Genomic DNA, 18,460 nt, shown 5'->3' with positions numbered 1-18,460 from the left:
TGGGAGCCAACATGGGTATCCAGATCCCGCTGTTGGTTATTGACCGGAGAGTCATCTCGGTCATGTCTGCGTGTCTCCCGAACCCGTAGGGTCTACACACTTAAGGTTCGGTGACACTAGGGTTGTTGAGATATTAGCATACGGTAACCCGAAAGTTGTTCGGAGTCTCGGAAGAGGTCCCGGACGTCAGAGGAGTTTCAGAATGGTCCGGAGGTGAAGATTTATATATAGGAAGTCAAGTTTCGGCCATCGGGAAGGTTTCGGGGGTAATCGGTATTGTACCGGGACCACCGGAAGGGTCCCGGGGATCCACCGGGTGGGGCCACCTATCCCGGAGGGCCCCATGGGCTGAAGTGGGAAGGGAACCATCCCCTAGTGGGCTGGTGTGCCCCCCATGGGCCTCCCCTGCGCCTAGGGTTGGGGTGGGGGCGCCCCACTTGGCTTGGGGGGCACTCCACCCCCCTTGGCCGCCGCCCCCCTTGGAGATTCAATCTCCTAGGGCCGGCGCCCCCCCCTAGGGGTCCTATATATAGTGGGGGGAGGGAGGGCAGCCGCACCCTAGCCCCTGGCGCCTCCCTCTCCCTCCCGTGACACTCCTCCCTCTCCTTGAGCTTGGCGAAGCCCTGCCGAGATCACCGTTGCTTCCACCACCACGCCGTCGTGCTGCTGGATCTTCATCAACCTCTCCTTCCCCCTTGCTGGATCAAGTAGGAGGAGACAACTTCCCAACCATATGTGTGTTGAACGCGGAGGTGCCATCCGTTCGCTGCTAGGTCATCGGTGATTTGGATCACGACGAGTACGACTCCATCAACCCCGTTCTCTTGAACGCTTCCGCGCGTGATCTACAAGGGTATGTAGACGCGCTCCCCTCTCCCTCGTTGCTAGATGACTCCATAGATTGATCTTGGTGATGCGTAGAAAATTTTAAAATTCTGCTACGTTCCCCAACATTTCCCCCCGAGGTAAAGACAATGAATATGATATATGTCACACATATCCTAAGAGGGAGCGCAAGCACGCATTACGGGACGTCTACGCCATAGAGCCGGTCGCCCCAAAATTCAACCCATGGTCGGCTTGCCCGATCACCTTCGATCAAAAGGACCACCCAACCAATATTCTTCATGGAGGTTCGGCAGCTCTGGTCCTCGATCCGATCATTGATGGATTCCATTTCACGCGAGTCCTCATGGACGACGGCAGGAGTCTCAGTCTACTTTATCAAGACACCGTCCGCAAAATGGGCATCGATCCGTCAAGAATCAAGCCCACTAAAACTACCTTTAAAGGAGTAATACCTGGTGTAGAGGCCCGCTGCACGGGCTCAATCACGTTGGAAGTCGTCTTCGGTTCGCCGAACAACTTCCAAAGCGAAGAGTTGACCTTCGATATCGTCCCGTTCCATAGTGGCTATCACGCACTACTCGGACGAACCGCTTTCGCCCGCTTTAACGCGGTCCCGCACTACGCCTATCTAAAGCTTAAGATGCCCGGACCACGTGGCGTCATTACAATCAACGGAAACATGGAACGCTCCCTCCGTACTGAGGGACATACCACGGCCATCGCAGACGAAGTACAAAGCGGCCCTGTCAAGCCGCACACCTCATCGGCTATTAAGCCGCAGACTCTATTACACAATGCTGACAAATTCTGTATGCCAACAACCCGGCAATCCCAGGGTCGGATTAGCAGTTTTGCCTCCGTCGATTGCCACGTACATCAGCGAAATTCGTACCCGCGCGTGCACAATTACGCATTCAAAGTACCATGGGCATCAGCGGAGGCAAAATACGGACATGCCTATAGTACGGTTCAACCCTATATGGCATTCCCCTCTTTTTTATTTCTTATCTTTTACCACAGGTGAATTAAAAGCCTACTAATCCTACGGACACACAAGGGCTCTCTCCGAGCCCGGTTCCGTACAAATATTCGAAGACCATTCCTCTCAAGGAATCATTCTTACTCAGGCGAAAGCGGCACAAATGTGCGACAGGAAGGTGAAAAGGATTTTGTAGACAACAACTTCACTCAAGAACCTGTATAGAGCTTTTCCCCTTATCCTTAGACCCCCGGCATGTAAAATGACCTCAGTGATTATGGTACCCTCTGTAAGATTACGTTTTGTCGTATCAACCAGATTCAAGTGAACCAAACTCTTCTTCGGTATCGTCTTTACTTATAGACTTTATTCCGTCTCTTCAGTTGTCTCACGCACACACACCTCGGCACAAATTGCCAGGGGCTCTATATGGCAACACATGCATTGCCAAACAAAAGTACAAACGGATTTATAGCACAATTCGGGGTCCCGAGTTCGGCACTATATGCATCGGCTCCAAATCATGTCTTTGGTCAATAGTTGGGTTGCCCGGCTCCTGTGTTTGCTACCTTACGTTCCGTCTAATCGGCTAGGGTAGTAAAGGGAGAACTACTGCGATTGTGTTTCTGGTTCGTCCAGTTAAGCACCTCAGTAGAGAAAGCCGAAAATTGACTGTCAATGATATGGCGAGAGCTGGTCAGCCATTCAGAGACTCATTAAAATCTTTAGCGATTCTTTCTGTATTACACGAAGGACTGTTTTTCGGTCACATATGCAACCCATCCGCATTGGGATAGCCGCATACATACCAGGGGCTACTTTGTAGACCCATCGTCAAACTCCTATGGCCAAGTGAGAGCAATAAAACCGCATAGTCTAATTGCCTGGTTCACCGCGCAGACACTTCCTTCATGGACCAAGATGTTGGGTTAAGTGTAGTCATGCGCAATTCCGAACACCCCAGTAGTATCTACATGAGGGTTGAAGCCGACGACTGGGACCTCTCAGATATAAAAACAGCCGCACAGGAGGATAAAACTCTTCATAAAAGCATGAATATATTACAAAAGCCTTAGTTCATAATACAAACTCCCGAATAGTTCGGACTAGTTCACTCGAACACTACATCCTTTGAGCATTGGCCTTCTACAAGGCGGGCACCTTTTAGTACATCCTCAAAATAGCGCTCCGGTGTGCGATGGTCTTTGCTTTTGGGCGGCCCTCAACTGCCACCTTTTCGGCCTTCATCTTCGCCTAGTGCATCTTGACACGGGCGAAGGCCATTTGCGCTCCTTCCATGCAGGACCACCTCTTGACGGCGTCGATTCGGGGCAGCGCATCGATGAGATGCCACACAAGGCCAAAGTAGTTGTCCGGAATGGCTTCGGTCGGCCACAACCGGACTATGACGTCCTCCATGGCCGCGCTGGACATCTTATGCAGCTCCGCCCATTATGCCATCTGGTCATTTAGCAGTGCGGGACGCTCCTGCCCTGCAAAATGCGACCAGAGCTTCTCCGTTGCGTACCCCTCCTGGCCCGGGAAGAATTGGCAGCGTCCACATCACTCTTCAGCAGATCCGCATATGCATCTGGAGAACTCCACAGTCGGTTAATAAAGGCATACCGCCGATCCCCAAATTTAGCCTGTAACGGAAAAGGCTTACCAGCCGCTATCTGTCTGGCTTGACGGATTTCCTCGCGCGCCGCGCGGGATTCAGACCGCGCCTCCTTGGCGTATTGAAGGGCCTTGGAGAGTTCGGTCCCCTTCGCCTTATTTTCCTCTTCTAAGGAGTCGCACTTGCGGGCGGTGTCCTTGAGCTTCTGCTCCACCTCGGTCACCCGTTCCTCAAAACGGCGCCGAGCGGCCTGTTCGGCCGTTAAGTTCGTAGCCGCTTTATCAGCGGCCGCCTTGCTTACCCTTGCTTGATCCTTGGCTTGGGCAAGCTCACCCCTGAGGGTCTCAACCACGGCGGCACCATCTGTACAAATACGCACATTGCAGCTCTCGAAATTTCACAGAACACGAACATAAACAGGTATAAAGTAAGATGTATTTTATACCTTGCGCCTGGTCGAGCCGCGTGTTAACAAGGACTAGGTCCTCATCGACTCGCGCCAGTTTTCGTTTGAGTTCGGCAACTTCTGCGGTCTGGGCAGTCGCCGCCAACAGAGAGGCCTATTTTAATCCAAATAAAATAGTATGTTACCACCTGACAACTGATTATTGATCCTCTGCTCGCTTTTCTTTCAAAAAACTGAATAGAGTCTCAGGGGCTACTATCTATATATAGGCATATTTCTCATAAAAATAATCAAAAATATTACATTGCGTACCTTGAAGCCTGCTAGCAGGCTGGAGAAGGCTTCGTTCAGCCCGCTCTTGGCGGACTGAATCTTCTCAGCCACCGGACCCATCAGGATGCGGTGCTCATCCAGGACGGATGCACTTTGCAGTGCGTCCGCCGTGGTATTCGGCACCTCCGTATTAGCAGAGGCCGCTGCCCCCTTCTCCTACAGGGGTCGCTCACTAGACTCCGGAGCCGTGTGGGTCTCCGGAGTAGTATGCGGCTGGGGCAGATTGACCGGGGCTCCCATCGCTGGTCTCTAAGGGGGCCGTACCCCCAGTCCTTCAGCAGCCAAGGTATTGCCCTTCGGCGCCGTTAAGTCCCCCCCCCCCCCCCCCCCCCCCCCCCCCCCCCCCGCGTCTCTTCAAGGCCCGGGGAGGGCCTATGGGATGACACCTCAGCGTCATCCACCTAGGCGGCAGGGAAGCTAGTGGAGGCGACTCGCTCTCCATCATCTCCGGCGACAGATCCCCCGAGGATGAGGATATCCAGGGGAGACTGCGGGCCGGACTAAAAAAATAGAACTTAGAGTTATCATCACAATCCATAGAGATTGCATGTATGTGAAAAATCCCGGACTACTTACGAGTCGGCTTGGGGCTTGGTCCGGCAACGGTGCTTCGGGAGGGCCTTGGTGTCTGACTCCGAGTCATCGGAGAGGGTAATCTTGTCTCTCTTGGATGCTTCGGCCTCCAGGTCTTCGGAGGCCGCCCTCTTCTTGCCCTTGCGGGGAGGATCTTCTTCTTCCTCCTCCTCCTCCTTGCCGTCGTCGTCGCCCTCGTGAGAGGACTGGGCATCATCTTCTCCGGACATTACGTCTGAAGTGCCCTCCTCTTTCTTCGTCTTCTTCTTCTTCTTGTCCTTCTTTACCGTCGCCTGGTATGGCGTCGGGACCAGCATCCTCATTAGTAGAGGATCGGTTGGGTTTTCGGGGAGCGGAGCCGGACACCGGATCTGCTCCGCCTTCTTGGTCCAGACCTGTTTAGAGATGGACTACTCAATACTTCTCCTTTGGATAGACGAACCAATTGGTGTTCGGAGGTTTTAGAATTTACCTCGGAGGCTGGATGGTTGCAGTCGAGGCAGGTGTCGTCTGATGACTTTGGCCACGACTTCTGCTTCTTAAAAAGCAGCTTCCATACCCCCTTATGTGTTGTGTTGTAGAACCGTTGTAGGGTCCACGGCCCTTATTGAACTCCCACATCTTGAGGGGTCGCCATTGGCAGGGAAGTGCTCGGCGAATCAACGTCACTTGGATCACATTAGCGAGGGTAAGGTCCTTCGCTATCATGCCTTGGACGCGTTTCCACAGCAGCAACACCTCATTGACAAGTCCCTAGTCCGGACCCTTGTCGGTCCAGGATGTGAGCCTTAGCGGGGGTCCGGATCTGAAGGCTGGAGCGGCTGCCCACTTAGGGCCGTAGGGCTTTGTGATATAGAACCATTCCTGTTGCCATATCCTGACAGTGTCCACAAAGACTCCCTTTGGCCAGTTGACTTTGGGGAGCTTGCTCACCATGGCGCCACCGTAGTCCGCGTGTTGCCCGTCGACCACCTTTGGCTTCACGTTGAAAATCTTGAGCCATAGGCCGAAGTGTGGAGGGATGCGGAGGAAGGCCTCACACACGACGATGAACGCCGAGATGTGGAGGAATGAATTTGGGGCCAGATCGTAAAAATCTAGCTTTTAGTAGAACATGAGACCCCTCACAAAGGGGTGGAGGGCGAATCCGAGTCCATGGAGAAAGTGGGGGATGAACACCACCCTCTCGCCGGGCCCCGGAGTGGGGATGACCAGCGCCGGATTAGGGAGCCTGTGCTTAATTTCCACAGTTAGATACCGCGCTTCCTGCAGCTCCTTGATGTTCTCCTCCGTGATGAAGGAAGCCATCCAATTGCCTTGAGAGCCGGCCATGGTCAGAGGAGTTGTGGATGGGAGAAAAGCTTGGAACTTGGGCGCTGGAGCTCGAGGATGGAGAGGCAGAGAGAGAATGAGGCGTGGGACGGAAGAGTTGGATTCTATCCACTTATATGGACCGCGAATATCAAGTGTCCCCCTCCCTCGAGCCTTAAAACTCGCCTGTTCCCAAGAGGTCGTGCGAACAACACAGTTAGATTACTAAAACTCGTATTGATGAGAATCCTGCAATAAGGGGACACGATCTCTACTTTGGCAGGACGTGTCAATAGGAGTTGCGTATTGAAACGCGAGGCGGGAGGCCCAAAAACGGTTCGAAGTGATAGCAGAGATAAGCATGACGTTTCACCGAAAAAAGCTATCGATGGATATACCTTATTTAAGTATTATACCTTTATGGTTGGTTAACCTGTTAAGCAGATCCGGACATAGTTCTTATTGATCAAACTACTTTAAAGTATTCAGAGGAGGAACCCGCCTTGCGATGCTGAAGACAATCTGCGCGCTGGACACATTGTCATTGAAGCCTGGTTCACGGGCTACTGAGGGAGTCCTGGATGAGGGGGTCCTCGGGCGTCCGGGCTATGCAATATGGGCGAGACTAATGGGCTGCGAAGATACAATATATAAGGCTTTCCCCCGTGTTCTGATTGGACTCTCCTTTGCGTGGATGGCAAGCTTGTCGTTCGGATATAAAGGTTCCTTTCTCTGTAAACTGACTCTGTACAACCCTAGGCCCCCTCCGGTGTCTATATAAACTGGAGGGTTTTAGTCCGTAGAGGCAAGAATAGTCATAATCATACAGGCTAGACATCTAGGCTTTAGCCATTATGATCTCGTGGTAGATTAAATCTTGTAACCCTTATACTCATCAAAGTCAATCAAGAAGGATGTAGGGTTTTACCTCCATCAGGAGGCCCGGACCTGGGTAAACATCGTGTCCCCTGCCTCCTGTTACCTTCGATCCTTAGATGCACAGTTCGGGACCCCCTACCCGAGATTTGCGGTTTTGACACCGATAGGCTGTTAACGGGTTCGAACTGACGATGGGCTGCAATGGTGTCAAATCGTTGACGGGCCGAATTGGCACATCTCGTATGGGCCGTGAGCTTAAATGGACCTGACACAAGTAGGCCTTATATGGGCCAGCCTGCTAAGTTTTACTGGGCCGACCTTTTTCACCAGAATGGGCCACTGTTGGGCCATGCCACGTGTTGACCTATCTTAGGCGCCTCCTGTCCAATGAGTGGATGACATCTGTCCCAACGGTAAGCCAACACGTGTTTCCTCTGGCCAATGAGAATTTTACATATGGAAAATCCTGTAACACCCCGGACACACCCGCCGGTGGTCGTTACTCCTGGCGGGATCTAGACTGGCCCCACAGATCAATACTAGTCTTTTCTGCGCACTTTGTCCTCACTCGTGCGCACCCGGGAGCAACTTCCCGGTCGTTCACCCATCCTGACACTACTCCAAGCTAAGCACGCTTAACTTTGGAGTTCTGTCCAAATGGGCTCCCAAAAAAGAAGGAATTCCTTATTGGTATGAGTAGTCTATCATCCCTAATAAGCCAGGCCATCACATACACCCGCACTCAGAGGAACCGACATCCTTGTCGGGCCACAGGAACGTTCCCTCTTGGCACATACGTTTGTGCATTCAGTCCGGTACATGTACCATGCCATGTGCCACGACGGGTCACAAACGTTATGAACAACATGACCGCGCACCTGTCCGCAAACATCCGTGTAACCGCGAGGGTCGGCTCTGATACCAACTTGTAACGCCCCGGACACACCCGTCGGTGGTCGTTACTCCTGGCGGGATCTAGACTGGCCCCACAGATCAATACTAGTCTTTTCTGCGCACTTTGTCCTCACTCATGCGCACCCGGGAGCAACTTCCCGGTCGGTCACCCATCCTGACACTACTCCAAGCTGAGCACGCTTAACTTTGGAGTTCTGTCCAAATGGGCTCCCGAAAAAGAAGGAATTCCTTATTGATATGAGTAGTCTATCATCCCTAATAAGCCAGGTCATCACAAATCCCCATTGGTCCGGGCTATTAACGGGTTATCAGATCCAAACCGGAACCCGATAGCTTAACGGCGACCCGTTACGGTGGATGCCACGTGTCGGTCACCCTTAACGAAAGCACTTCTATGACACGCGATTTATCGTCATGGAAGTGGACACTTCCGTGATGATAATTTTGGTAATGTCATGGGACACTTCTACGATAGCACAAGTATGACTATTTTGATTCTGTCATAAAATAGTCATGGATGTACATGCATGACAGAAAACGTGACCTACTGTGACAAACATGTATCATCACGGAAGTGTATTTTTTTTGTAGTGAGTATTTTTTTGTGGGATTCTTTCTACGAAGTTTCTTAGGCACTTGTAATGTCCTGATCTTTTTGGAGGTTTTTGCATGTGTGTAGTTGTATTCTGCTTTATTAACTAATATAATGTGCGTGGTTCTCTAAAAAACATAACAATTAGAGAAATCTAAGGTCAAACGAGTGAAACAAGATTTGTTTAAGTTGTCTTATTAACTTGTTAAACTTCAATTCAACTTGACCAATTAGGAGGTGAGTTCAAGGCATGTAATGAGTTATCGTTTAGCTCACAATTTCGAGTTTTCTTACGTTGATTTCATTTTACTAACCATATCACCCTCATTTTCTATCTTATCACTTACTTCCTCCGGTCCTTTTTAGTTCGCACATAAGATTAGTTTGAAGTCAAACCTCGTAAACCTTGATCAAGTTTATAGAAAAAATACCAACATTCGGAATGTGAAATCAACATTTAGATGCGTCACAACTTTAGTTTTCATATTGTATAAATTTAGCATTCTAGATGTTAATATTTTTTCATATAAATATGGTCAAACTTTATAAAGTTTGACTTCAGACAATTCTTATATGCAGAGTAAAAAGGACCGGAGGCAGTACACACAACCGTCTTCTCTAGCTCCTCTATTTGTTCTCCTCTCCCCCTTATCCATCGCCTTCACTATTAGCTATGGCCATCTACCACCACTAGCGTTGAGAAGGGGGCGACGCTACTCAGTGAGGCCATCTCTCTAACCTTAGGTTTGTTGATGTTACTCATCTTGGTTAACGGGCTTTCATGGATGACCTAATGTTTTCAAGGTCATTGGTCAACCTACTTCAACGCCCCCTCCCCTCCCCCTCTTTCTCCCTTTTGCTCTACCTTCCTAAAGGTGGCACATCAACTACCGACCAAGTGTTTTCTCCCTAATATGGTGGAGCAAATGTTCTGAGAATGAACCTTTTCATCCCTAGGATATAGGATAACCGACCTTCGTGATCATCTTTACAAGCTTTTAAGGCCCCACTAAAATTGGGTCTGCTGGCATTTTCACTTCTTGTGTAGGTTTTCCTCTTTCTTTTTCGAGCTAGATTCGAATGTGTCTTGGTAGAAAGATAAGTGTGTACTATGCTATAGATTGGGCCTCACAGTCACCGAGACTAAGGATACACAAAAATAGAAAACTATAGGATTTGTAATGTGGTGGCCACCTGGATTCTAAATATTTAAAAAGGAGGAATACCCAGGCCTCTACATCACGCGATGCATACAACCATTTATTTAAATGAATATAGCATCAAGGTATGAGTATCATCTCAGGTACATAAATAAAATCGTAGAAGTATGTAATAACGACCACCACCACCACAACAACAACAACAATGAAGCCTTTAGTCCCGGTGGGGTAGGCTAGAGGTGAAACCCATCAGATCTCGCGATCAACTCATGGTTCTGACACATGGATAGCAAGCTTCCATGCACCCCTGTCCATAGCTAGTTCTTTGGTGATACTCAAGTCCTTCAGATCTCTCTTCACGGACTCGTTCCATGTCAAATTCGGTCTAGCGCGACCTCTCTTGACATTACTCGCACTCTTTAGCCTTCCACTATGCACTGGAACTTTTGGAGGCATACGATGAATATGCCCAAACCATCTCAAAGGATGTTGGACAAGCTTCTCTTCAGTTGGTGCTACCCTAACTCTATCTCGTATATCATCATTCCGAAAGTATGTAATAACCACAATAGGAAGAAATAGGATAGAGTGCCTAAACACAAATCCTATTACTGGATTGTCATCCAAACTGGTTGTACATAGCTTGTGCTACCATCTCCCATCGGTTGCATCCAAAGGCCATAAGCTCCCTCACTTCTGCATGGTGTAGTAATGACCACTTTTTGATCCATCCAGACGCCCAGTAGATAACCTGCAAAAAGTTTGTTATATTTGTCCTGTTAAATACAACGTCACTCCGAGAGTTCCAAATAGCTCAAAGTAATGCACAATTCACATGCAAATTCGTGCCGATGTATTAGGCTCAACTCCATCTAACCAGTTATGGAACAGATTGGAGATACTATTATTAGGCGATGCAACATTAAAGGACACGTGTATTTTTCACCACAATAACTTGGCTAGTGGGCATATGAGAAATAGATGTTGAATCGTTTCCTCGTGATTACAAAAACAATATCACTTACTCCCCTCCCACCTATGTTTTGCCAGATTGTTCTTAGTCGGAATCACTCCCTTATGCACAAATCATATAAAATCTTGATTTTTATAGGCACCTTTATTTCCCATATATGAATAGATCAGGGATTGGTCCATTATTAATCATGTCCTCACACATAGATTTGACTGAGAACACGCCTAAAACTAGAAGTTTCCATCGGAATACATCTGGCTTAGACAAGTTGACCTCCATCTACCTACACACTACATGTAGCCATGTATCCCATCGTTCCCTAGCTAGTGTCTGTCTGAACTGAATATTTAAGGGAACCGAACCTAGTATTATACTTATAAATGTGTCTTTACGTGTACAATATTATCGTTGAATAATGTAAAGCAAGAGACGTCTCCCTAGCTAAGTGTCCTCCCAGAATCTAGTTGTGCGCCCATTGCCAATGATAAATTTACTCGTGTTGAAGACAATGACCTTAGTTCCGATCAACCCCTTCCAAAAGGGAGAATCATTCGGCTGTGCCGTAACTTGTGCTAAGGTTTTAGAATGCAGATATTTGTTACACAATAGTTGTAGCCACACCCCCTCCTCCTATGAGGAGAGCCAATATAACCACTTTCTAAGCAGACATTTATTCATTACTTCAGGATTTTTAATCCCCAAACCCCCTTGGTATTTAGGCCTACATAATATGTCCCACTTAGTTTGTGTGTATTTTGTTTTATTCTCATCACTTTGCTAAAAAATCGCGATTGATAAAAGCCCAATGTTTTTCGTGCCCCTATGGGTATTTCAAAGATAACATGAACATCAGCATGCTCGTACACACATAATTAAATAAGAACGAGCTGACCCACATGAGACATAAGTTTGCCCTTCCAACAAATTAGCTTCCTCTCAAATTGATCTTCAATGCATTTTCATTTTTTGTTGGTCAATTTTGGGTGATGAATTGGGATCCCAATATAACAAAAAGGAAGGGATCCAATTCCAGAACCGAACAACTTTGTACTTTCCTATTCCTCCTTAGTGCTCCTGAATAATAGTTCACTTTTATGAAAAAATTAGCCTAGATAATTGTTCAAAAAGATATAAAACCAGCTTCATATTTCTTGCTTTTGTCATGTCATGCTCCATGAAAATTATTGTATGATCAGCGTATTGTAGTATGGACACACCCCCATCCACAAGATGTGGGATGAGCCCTACGACCTAGCCTTCCTCTTTGGCTCTACCAATGAGCACCACTAACATATGTGTAACAATCTTGAACAGGATAGGCGACATTGGACCCCCCTGACGCAGTTCTTTTTGTGTCTAAAAATAATGACCTACATTATCATTTACCCTGATCCTGACACAGCCTCCTTGTACAAAGGCTTCGATCTGCTTCCTCCAGGCCAATTTGAAACCCCTTCATACACAGGGCCTGTTGCAGAAATGACCACTTAACTTTATCACAAGCCTTCTCAAAATCTACTTTGAAGACAATTCCATCAAGTTTCTTGTAATGAGTTCCATGTAAGGTTCCATGTAGAACAACAACACCTCTAAAATGTGGCGATGATGTCTACCACGCAACTTTATTCTTGTAGACTTTATTGGACTTCCAAGCGTAGAGTTTTGTAGGAAGTAGCAAATTTTCCTCAAGTGGATGATCTAAGATTTATTAAGATGTAGAATGAAGGTGGTTCTCTCTCAAACAACCCTGCAATAAAATACAAGTGGTCTCTTATGTCCCCGACACACCTAATACAATCATCAGTTGTATAGGTGCACTAATTTGGCGAAGAGATGATGATAAATGTGTAATATGAATGGTAGAAATATATTTTTGTAACCTAAACAAATAAAAATAGCAAGGTAGTAATTAACAAAAGTGAGTAAAAATGGTGTATCAATCCTTGAAAACAAGGCCTAGGGTTCATACTTTCGCTAATGCCAACTCTCAACATTATTAACATAACTAAACCACATGCTAATTCCTTTGAGTGCAGCAAAGAATCACTCCAAAGTTTCTATTTCCATCAGAGGAAGTAGGATGAAATTGCATATTGTCTTTCCAATCTTGATCTATTGAACCACCCACAAAGTGCTAGGACAATCCCAGAAATCGTACTACGACGACACATATAATACTTATCGTTCAACTTTTATGCTAAGAGTACTCTAATGTTACTATGGGTATCCGCAAGTTAATTACTGAACATGCATCATGTAATCTCAAATCCAAAGTATTCAATCCAACATAAAGAAACTTCAAAGAGCAAGACCCGATTCATAAAAAAATAGAGTGAGATGAACATCATATGATCCAACTTTATTAATAAAGCTCATGATACATCAAGATCAAATCCATCAAGAACATGAGAGACAAAGAAAGAGATCAAACACAGAGCTGCCAGTACATACCCTCAGCCCCGATGATGAACTACTCACACTTCACCATGCATGAGAACGGAGGAGAAGTTGATGGTGACGGTGATGACAGAGATGTCCCTGGCAGCGTCCCGGTGCCGGAGGAGAGGGGAAGGGGCAAGGCGTCAACTATACTTTTGGCAAGTCAAGCTTTTTTCCTCTTCTAAATAAAAGTTCTTTTGTTTCCTCGTCATTCTAGCAATAAAATAAGCACATTCTTGTAGCAAGTTTAGGAGAGCAACTAGTTAACGAGCGCTCCTTCGGGAGTCTCGCAACAATCAGCGTCACTTGGCGCGCTCTCAGCAATTCACCACGTGTCGCGCTCTGGGCGCTCCCTCCGGATTTTTTTTATTTTTCCGCACATGTTTTCGGCTTTTTAAACGATTTTTTTGGGTTTTTTCAATGTTTTGGTTTTCCACCGGTCTTCCTCAGCTTTTCAATAAAAAAATTGGAAAAAAAATTCCACGAAAAAACACGTTTTTTTCCTTTCACGAGAGTCACGGTTTTGCTTCCGCGAGAGGCACAGGTGTCCTTTCGCGAGAGTCACGGCCGTGCCTCTCGAAAACGAAAAAAACGTGTTTTCTGTTTTTTTTCTTTCGCGAGAGTCACGGTTTTGCTTCCGCGAGAGGCACGGGTGTGCTTTCGCGAAAGTCACGGCCGTGCCTCTTGGGAACGAAAAAAAACGCGTTTTCTGTTCTTTTACGAGAGTCACGATTTTGCTTCCGCGAGAGGCATGATTGTGCTTTCGTGAGAGTCACGGGCGTCCCTCTCGAAAAGGGAAAAAACATGTTTTCTGTTTTTTTTCTTTCGCGAGAGTCACGGGTTTGCTTCCGCAATAGGCACGGTTGTGCTTCCACGAGAGTCACGCCGTGTCTCCTCGGAAATGAAAAAAAACACGTTTTCTTTTTTTTTGTTCTGCAAGAGTCACGGTTTTACTTCCGCGAGAGGCACGGTTGTGATTTTGTGAGAGGCACGGGCGTGCCTCTTTCGAAAAGGCAAAAAACCCGTGCTCCCGGTTCGGTTCTTTCTTTCGGGTTTTTTCGTGAAAAAAAAGTTCGTCAAAACCTATCAACATGGGATCTAGTTTTGAAGATCTCAGCGCGAAGAATCCAACAGCGAAAGTGGTTCGAGATTTGGACGCACGATTTAAGAGATAAAACGTTTTGAATAAATGAATCTAAAAAAAGGAAAAAACTTCCAGATTGCGACAAGTGACGCGCTGCATGTGCGCCACTTGTCACAATCAGGAGGAATTGAAGTGATCTTTGCAACGAGTACTCCTCAATTAGTGATTTCGTAAGTTTAGTATACCTTTTTCTTCCCGAAAAGGGGGAAGGCCTAGGCCTGTGGAGCATCATGATGCACACGGCCAAAGCAGGTTTAGTACATAGATTCAGTTAACGCATCAACAAATCTCACAATAAGGTGCGGCATTGGCTTACACCATTTGTAAAACTTCATCAATTACAATTAGCATGCATTCCACTCTGTATGGAGACTCCTAAAAGAATCCTGAAAGCAAATAGCGACTGCAGTACGCCTGTACGCAGATAACAGCCTAGTGGTTATACCCCGCTACAGTTTTCTCGCTCCTCCTTCGATCAGCGTCCTCTCCTTTTCGATTTTGACTCCCATGTACCTGTCCGTCAGGTTACAAAGCACGGGCGCACATCAGTTGATCCATCGCGGCACGAACACTGCCAGAAATTAGCGTGAAACGAGAGGAAACACTACCTGCCGAGCATCATGACGGTGGCCTGCGGGTTGGTCCCCGGCGAGGCGTTGAACGTGGAGCCGTCGATGACGCGCAGCGCATCAATGCCGAGGACCCGGTAGTCGCGGTCGACGACCCTGCCGACCTGGCACCCACCGTGGTAATGCCAGATGGTCATGACGGTGTCCCTGCAGAACCGCTCGAGCGCCGCGGGGTCGCTACCGCCGCGCATGCGCATCAGGTTCGCCGGGAACTCCGCCGTGACATTGAGCATCGCCGGGAACGCGAAGTTGGGGTACGCGAACCGCGAGAAGGACCTGGAGCGGATGACCCGCTCGATGGCCTCGATGCCGGCGACGCAGCGCCGGAGGTCGTCCGGGTGGGCGAAGTAGTTGAACTGGACGATGGGGTTGTCGTCGGGGTCCAGGTTGCGGAGCGCGAGGCTGCCCGTGGACTGCGGGCCGAGGACCTTCTCCAGGATGAAGCCGCCGCGGAGCGCCGCGTCCGGCACCCGGCTCATGGCCTCCACGGCGCGCGCGATGGCCTCCGGCGTGCGCTGCTTCGGGGGCACCGTCGGGAGCTGCCCCGTCTGCGGGGAGAACATGCCGAAGACGCGGGCTTGTCGCGCGCCGTCGCCGCTGGAGGAGGCGGTGCGGGTGGTCCAGTCGGAGCCGCTGGCGCCCTCGATGTAGCTGCCGAACCTGGTGATGCCGACGACCTGGATGAGCGACACCTCGACCGGCGACGGCGACGGCACGTAGATGGCGTTCATGGGGTTGTCGGACATGCCCTGCCCGACCCCGGGGTTGTCGACGACGACGTCGAGGCCGAACGACCGGAGGTGGTCGGAGGGCCCGACGCCGCTGAGCATCAGCAGCTGCGGACTGCCAAGCGCCCCCGCCGACAGGATGATCTCGTTGGCGTCGCCCTGGTTGAGGTACGCCACGTGAACCATGCCCAGCGAGTCGCGGTACACCACGCCGCGCGCCACGGGCTTGGTCCCTGCAAACCGAAAAAACTCGTTGGCGCCCGAACTCGTCGACCAAATCATTCGCGCCACGGCAATATTGCTTGACTTTATACCGTTAACGAACTTAACGGTCAGTTGGCAGTGCGTTCTTTAAACAAGACTATACCTTTGTAACTGAACAAGATCCTGGCCACTCGGGCCCGGAGGAGCACGTCGATCCCTTCGGGGCGCGCGTACTGCAGCAGGTCGGCCGCCGTGTGGCGCCGGCCGTCCGGGTCGAAGATGGACCCGCCGACCTTGGTGCCGGGGATGTGGTCGAACGTGAACCCGTTGTCCGGCACCACGCCGGTCTCCAGCAGCCCGCGGCGCACCGCCGCCTGCCACGGCCCCAGCTCCGGCTGGAACGCCACCACGTCCTCCACCCACCTGTAGGCGCTAAGCACCTCCCTGGCGTCCCAGCCGACGGCCCTCGTGTAGCCGGCGCCGGCGCGCGTGAAGAAGCCGGCGTTGAGGCAGCTGCCGCCGCCCAGCACCCGCGGCCGCGAGTTGATCACGCCGTCCTCGGACACGAACCGCTGCGACGGGGACGACGCGGACGTGTCCGAGAGCACGTCCGAGAAGTGCGCCATGTTGAGCACGCGGTCGTCGTCGTAGGGCGACCCGCCGCGCTCCAGCAGCAGCACGCGGTAGCGCCTGGACAGCGTCGCCGCCAGCGGGCAGCCCGCCGTGCCGCCCCCGATGACGATGTAGTCGTAGTAGGTCACCGGCGGCGCGTGCATCGCCTCCCTCATGAACGTGTAGTTTACACCTCGCGCTGCCATGCACAATCGCAAGATCAGCAACACCGCACGACGCAAATGCTCAAGAATGCGACTGAAATGGGCAACGGAAGAAGATTGATCACCTGGTTGAGAGACGGAGAGGAGTCCAAGCAAGATGGCGACGATGAAGAATGCCATAGCCTGTGACCTTGTGTCTGCCTGCGCTGAGAACTTCTGTGTCTGATGTGGCTTACTTGCAGCAGCGGGTGTCCTTTATATACTGGCCAAGCAGCAGAGTTTTCAAAAGAAACCGTTGTGTTGCATCTTGCATGGGTTGGTAGTTCCACGGCGCATGCTAGTGGAACAAGCCTCCGCTCTTGGTGCTCCGCAGCCTTTGCGTCGGCTAAATTTGTTCGACGGGTTCGGCAATGATAACTGGCTCTGTCCCGTACTTGTCTGCTATTTCTACTACCGGCAAACAAACGCCAGGGGGTCGTCGAAAACCCACACCACCTTTGCATTTGGGCAAACACATTCGCCACCATGCAGACCAATGCATTCTCCTATGCTCTTCTCTGTCCCCCCATCAGAAACTAGCCATGGCATCTGTGCTTTACAAATCTTCTTTTTCGGCCTGTTTGGATGTAGACATTTGGAGCAAGTATTCGGAATTGGCATTGTCGGTCCCGAATGCCACCGTTTGGATGGTCTAGATATTCGTCTCTGGAATTCGGTCCCAATATCGAGAGGCCAACCCGAGCACTGGCTAACCCCCTCGCAAATTCAGAGCCCCGACCCTCCGTATTGGGTTGTATTGGCTGGCTTATCTCTTCGTCGTTCTCGCACGCGGAAAAAAAAAATGAAGCGCTAGGAGATCGAGGTCAATCCGCCCTGCCACCGCCTCTCCGACCGACGGCTTGGCCGTCCAGGCCACCGGTGCTGCCTCTCCGGCCGTCCATCCGCGACCTCTCCGCTGGCAACCGCCATCGATGGAGTTTGCCGCTGACCACCGCCCCTAGTTCCTCACCACATCATCCACGAGATCCCTGTCTCCGCTGAATGTCGCCATTGTTTACCGTCTCTTCTCGATGAACGGCACAACCTTCTTGGCAGAACCGACCATGTGTGGCAATGGCAAGCGCGGGAGCCAGTGGCCCGGAGCCGAGCGCTGCAGGCCTCAGGGTACACAAGCTTCTGCGGCATCTTAAGCTGCACCCGCTCTGCACGTACCACGCATGTTCTCCAGCCACTGCCTAATCCTCCCACTTCAGCCAAGACATGCGGCTGCCCGCCGTGGACTAAGGCCGCCACGCCCATGAGCTGCTCGACTAAATGCCAACCCATTCAGTTGCGGCATATCGTGACACTCAACATTTGTCAAATTTTAAAACTGATGCCAACCCATTCAGCTTGACGTATGGCATGTAGGTACGGTGCAAGGAGGTTGTAGTAGCTAACTAGAATTACGTAGTCTGCAAATGTTAATTGGACCCAAATTGTAGTCTTGCTTATGCTTCAGGGCTTAGTAGTGATTAATTTTTTCATTATAATTTTCATGTGTGTACACAGCTTGGTCAATTTTTTAAAACTGATGCATCTTTCCATGTGTTTATGTGTGAGTAACTGTGAATGTTAAGAAAGTGAGAAATTCCAATCTCTATCCATCCAAACACAAATTGGAATTGGTGCTCACTTTGAATACCAAGCATCAAATATATGAACATCCAAACACTAAAATTGGAATTGAAGATCAATATCAATGTCCTGAGATATTGGCATTGGAGCCAATACAATGCCAAGCCCTTGAATGTCTACATCCAAACAGAGCTTTTGGGATATTGAAAACTGCCATGGCAAAAACAGGGATGGATTGGATGACAGCTTTCAATAAAATTTCCTTACCATCCATAGACAGTACTTTTTCCTTCCAACCTTTCAGACGGTTTATAATTCTTTCAACCAAAAATTCA

At 49.5% G+C, this 18,460-nt stretch overlaps 1 protein-coding gene across 1 annotated transcript; it reads right to left on the bottom strand.

Annotated features, from left to right (window-relative positions):
- Positions 1-14,431: 14,431 nt before the first annotated feature.
- On the bottom strand, positions 14,432-16,690 carry LOC125512339 (protein HOTHEAD-like). The gene is made up of 4 exons (XM_048677429.1): positions 16,634-16,690; positions 15,896-16,543; positions 14,780-15,761; positions 14,432-14,684 (listed from the first exon to the last, which is right to left on the bottom strand). Exons 1-4 carry the CDS (start codon positions 16,686-16,688, stop codon positions 14,621-14,623), a joined length of 1,749 nt encoding a protein of 582 aa, XP_048533386.1. The 5' UTR covers positions 16,689-16,690; the 3' UTR covers positions 14,432-14,620.
- Between the last annotated feature and the right edge of the window lie 1,770 nt (positions 16,691-18,460).

Source organism: Triticum urartu, chromosome 6 (assembly GCF_003073215.2).
Source record: "Triticum urartu cultivar G1812 chromosome 6, Tu2.1, whole genome shotgun sequence".
Taxonomy (NCBI): Eukaryota; Viridiplantae; Streptophyta; class Magnoliopsida; order Poales; family Poaceae; genus Triticum; species Triticum urartu.
This window is presented reverse-complemented; position numbering and strand designations above follow the sequence as displayed.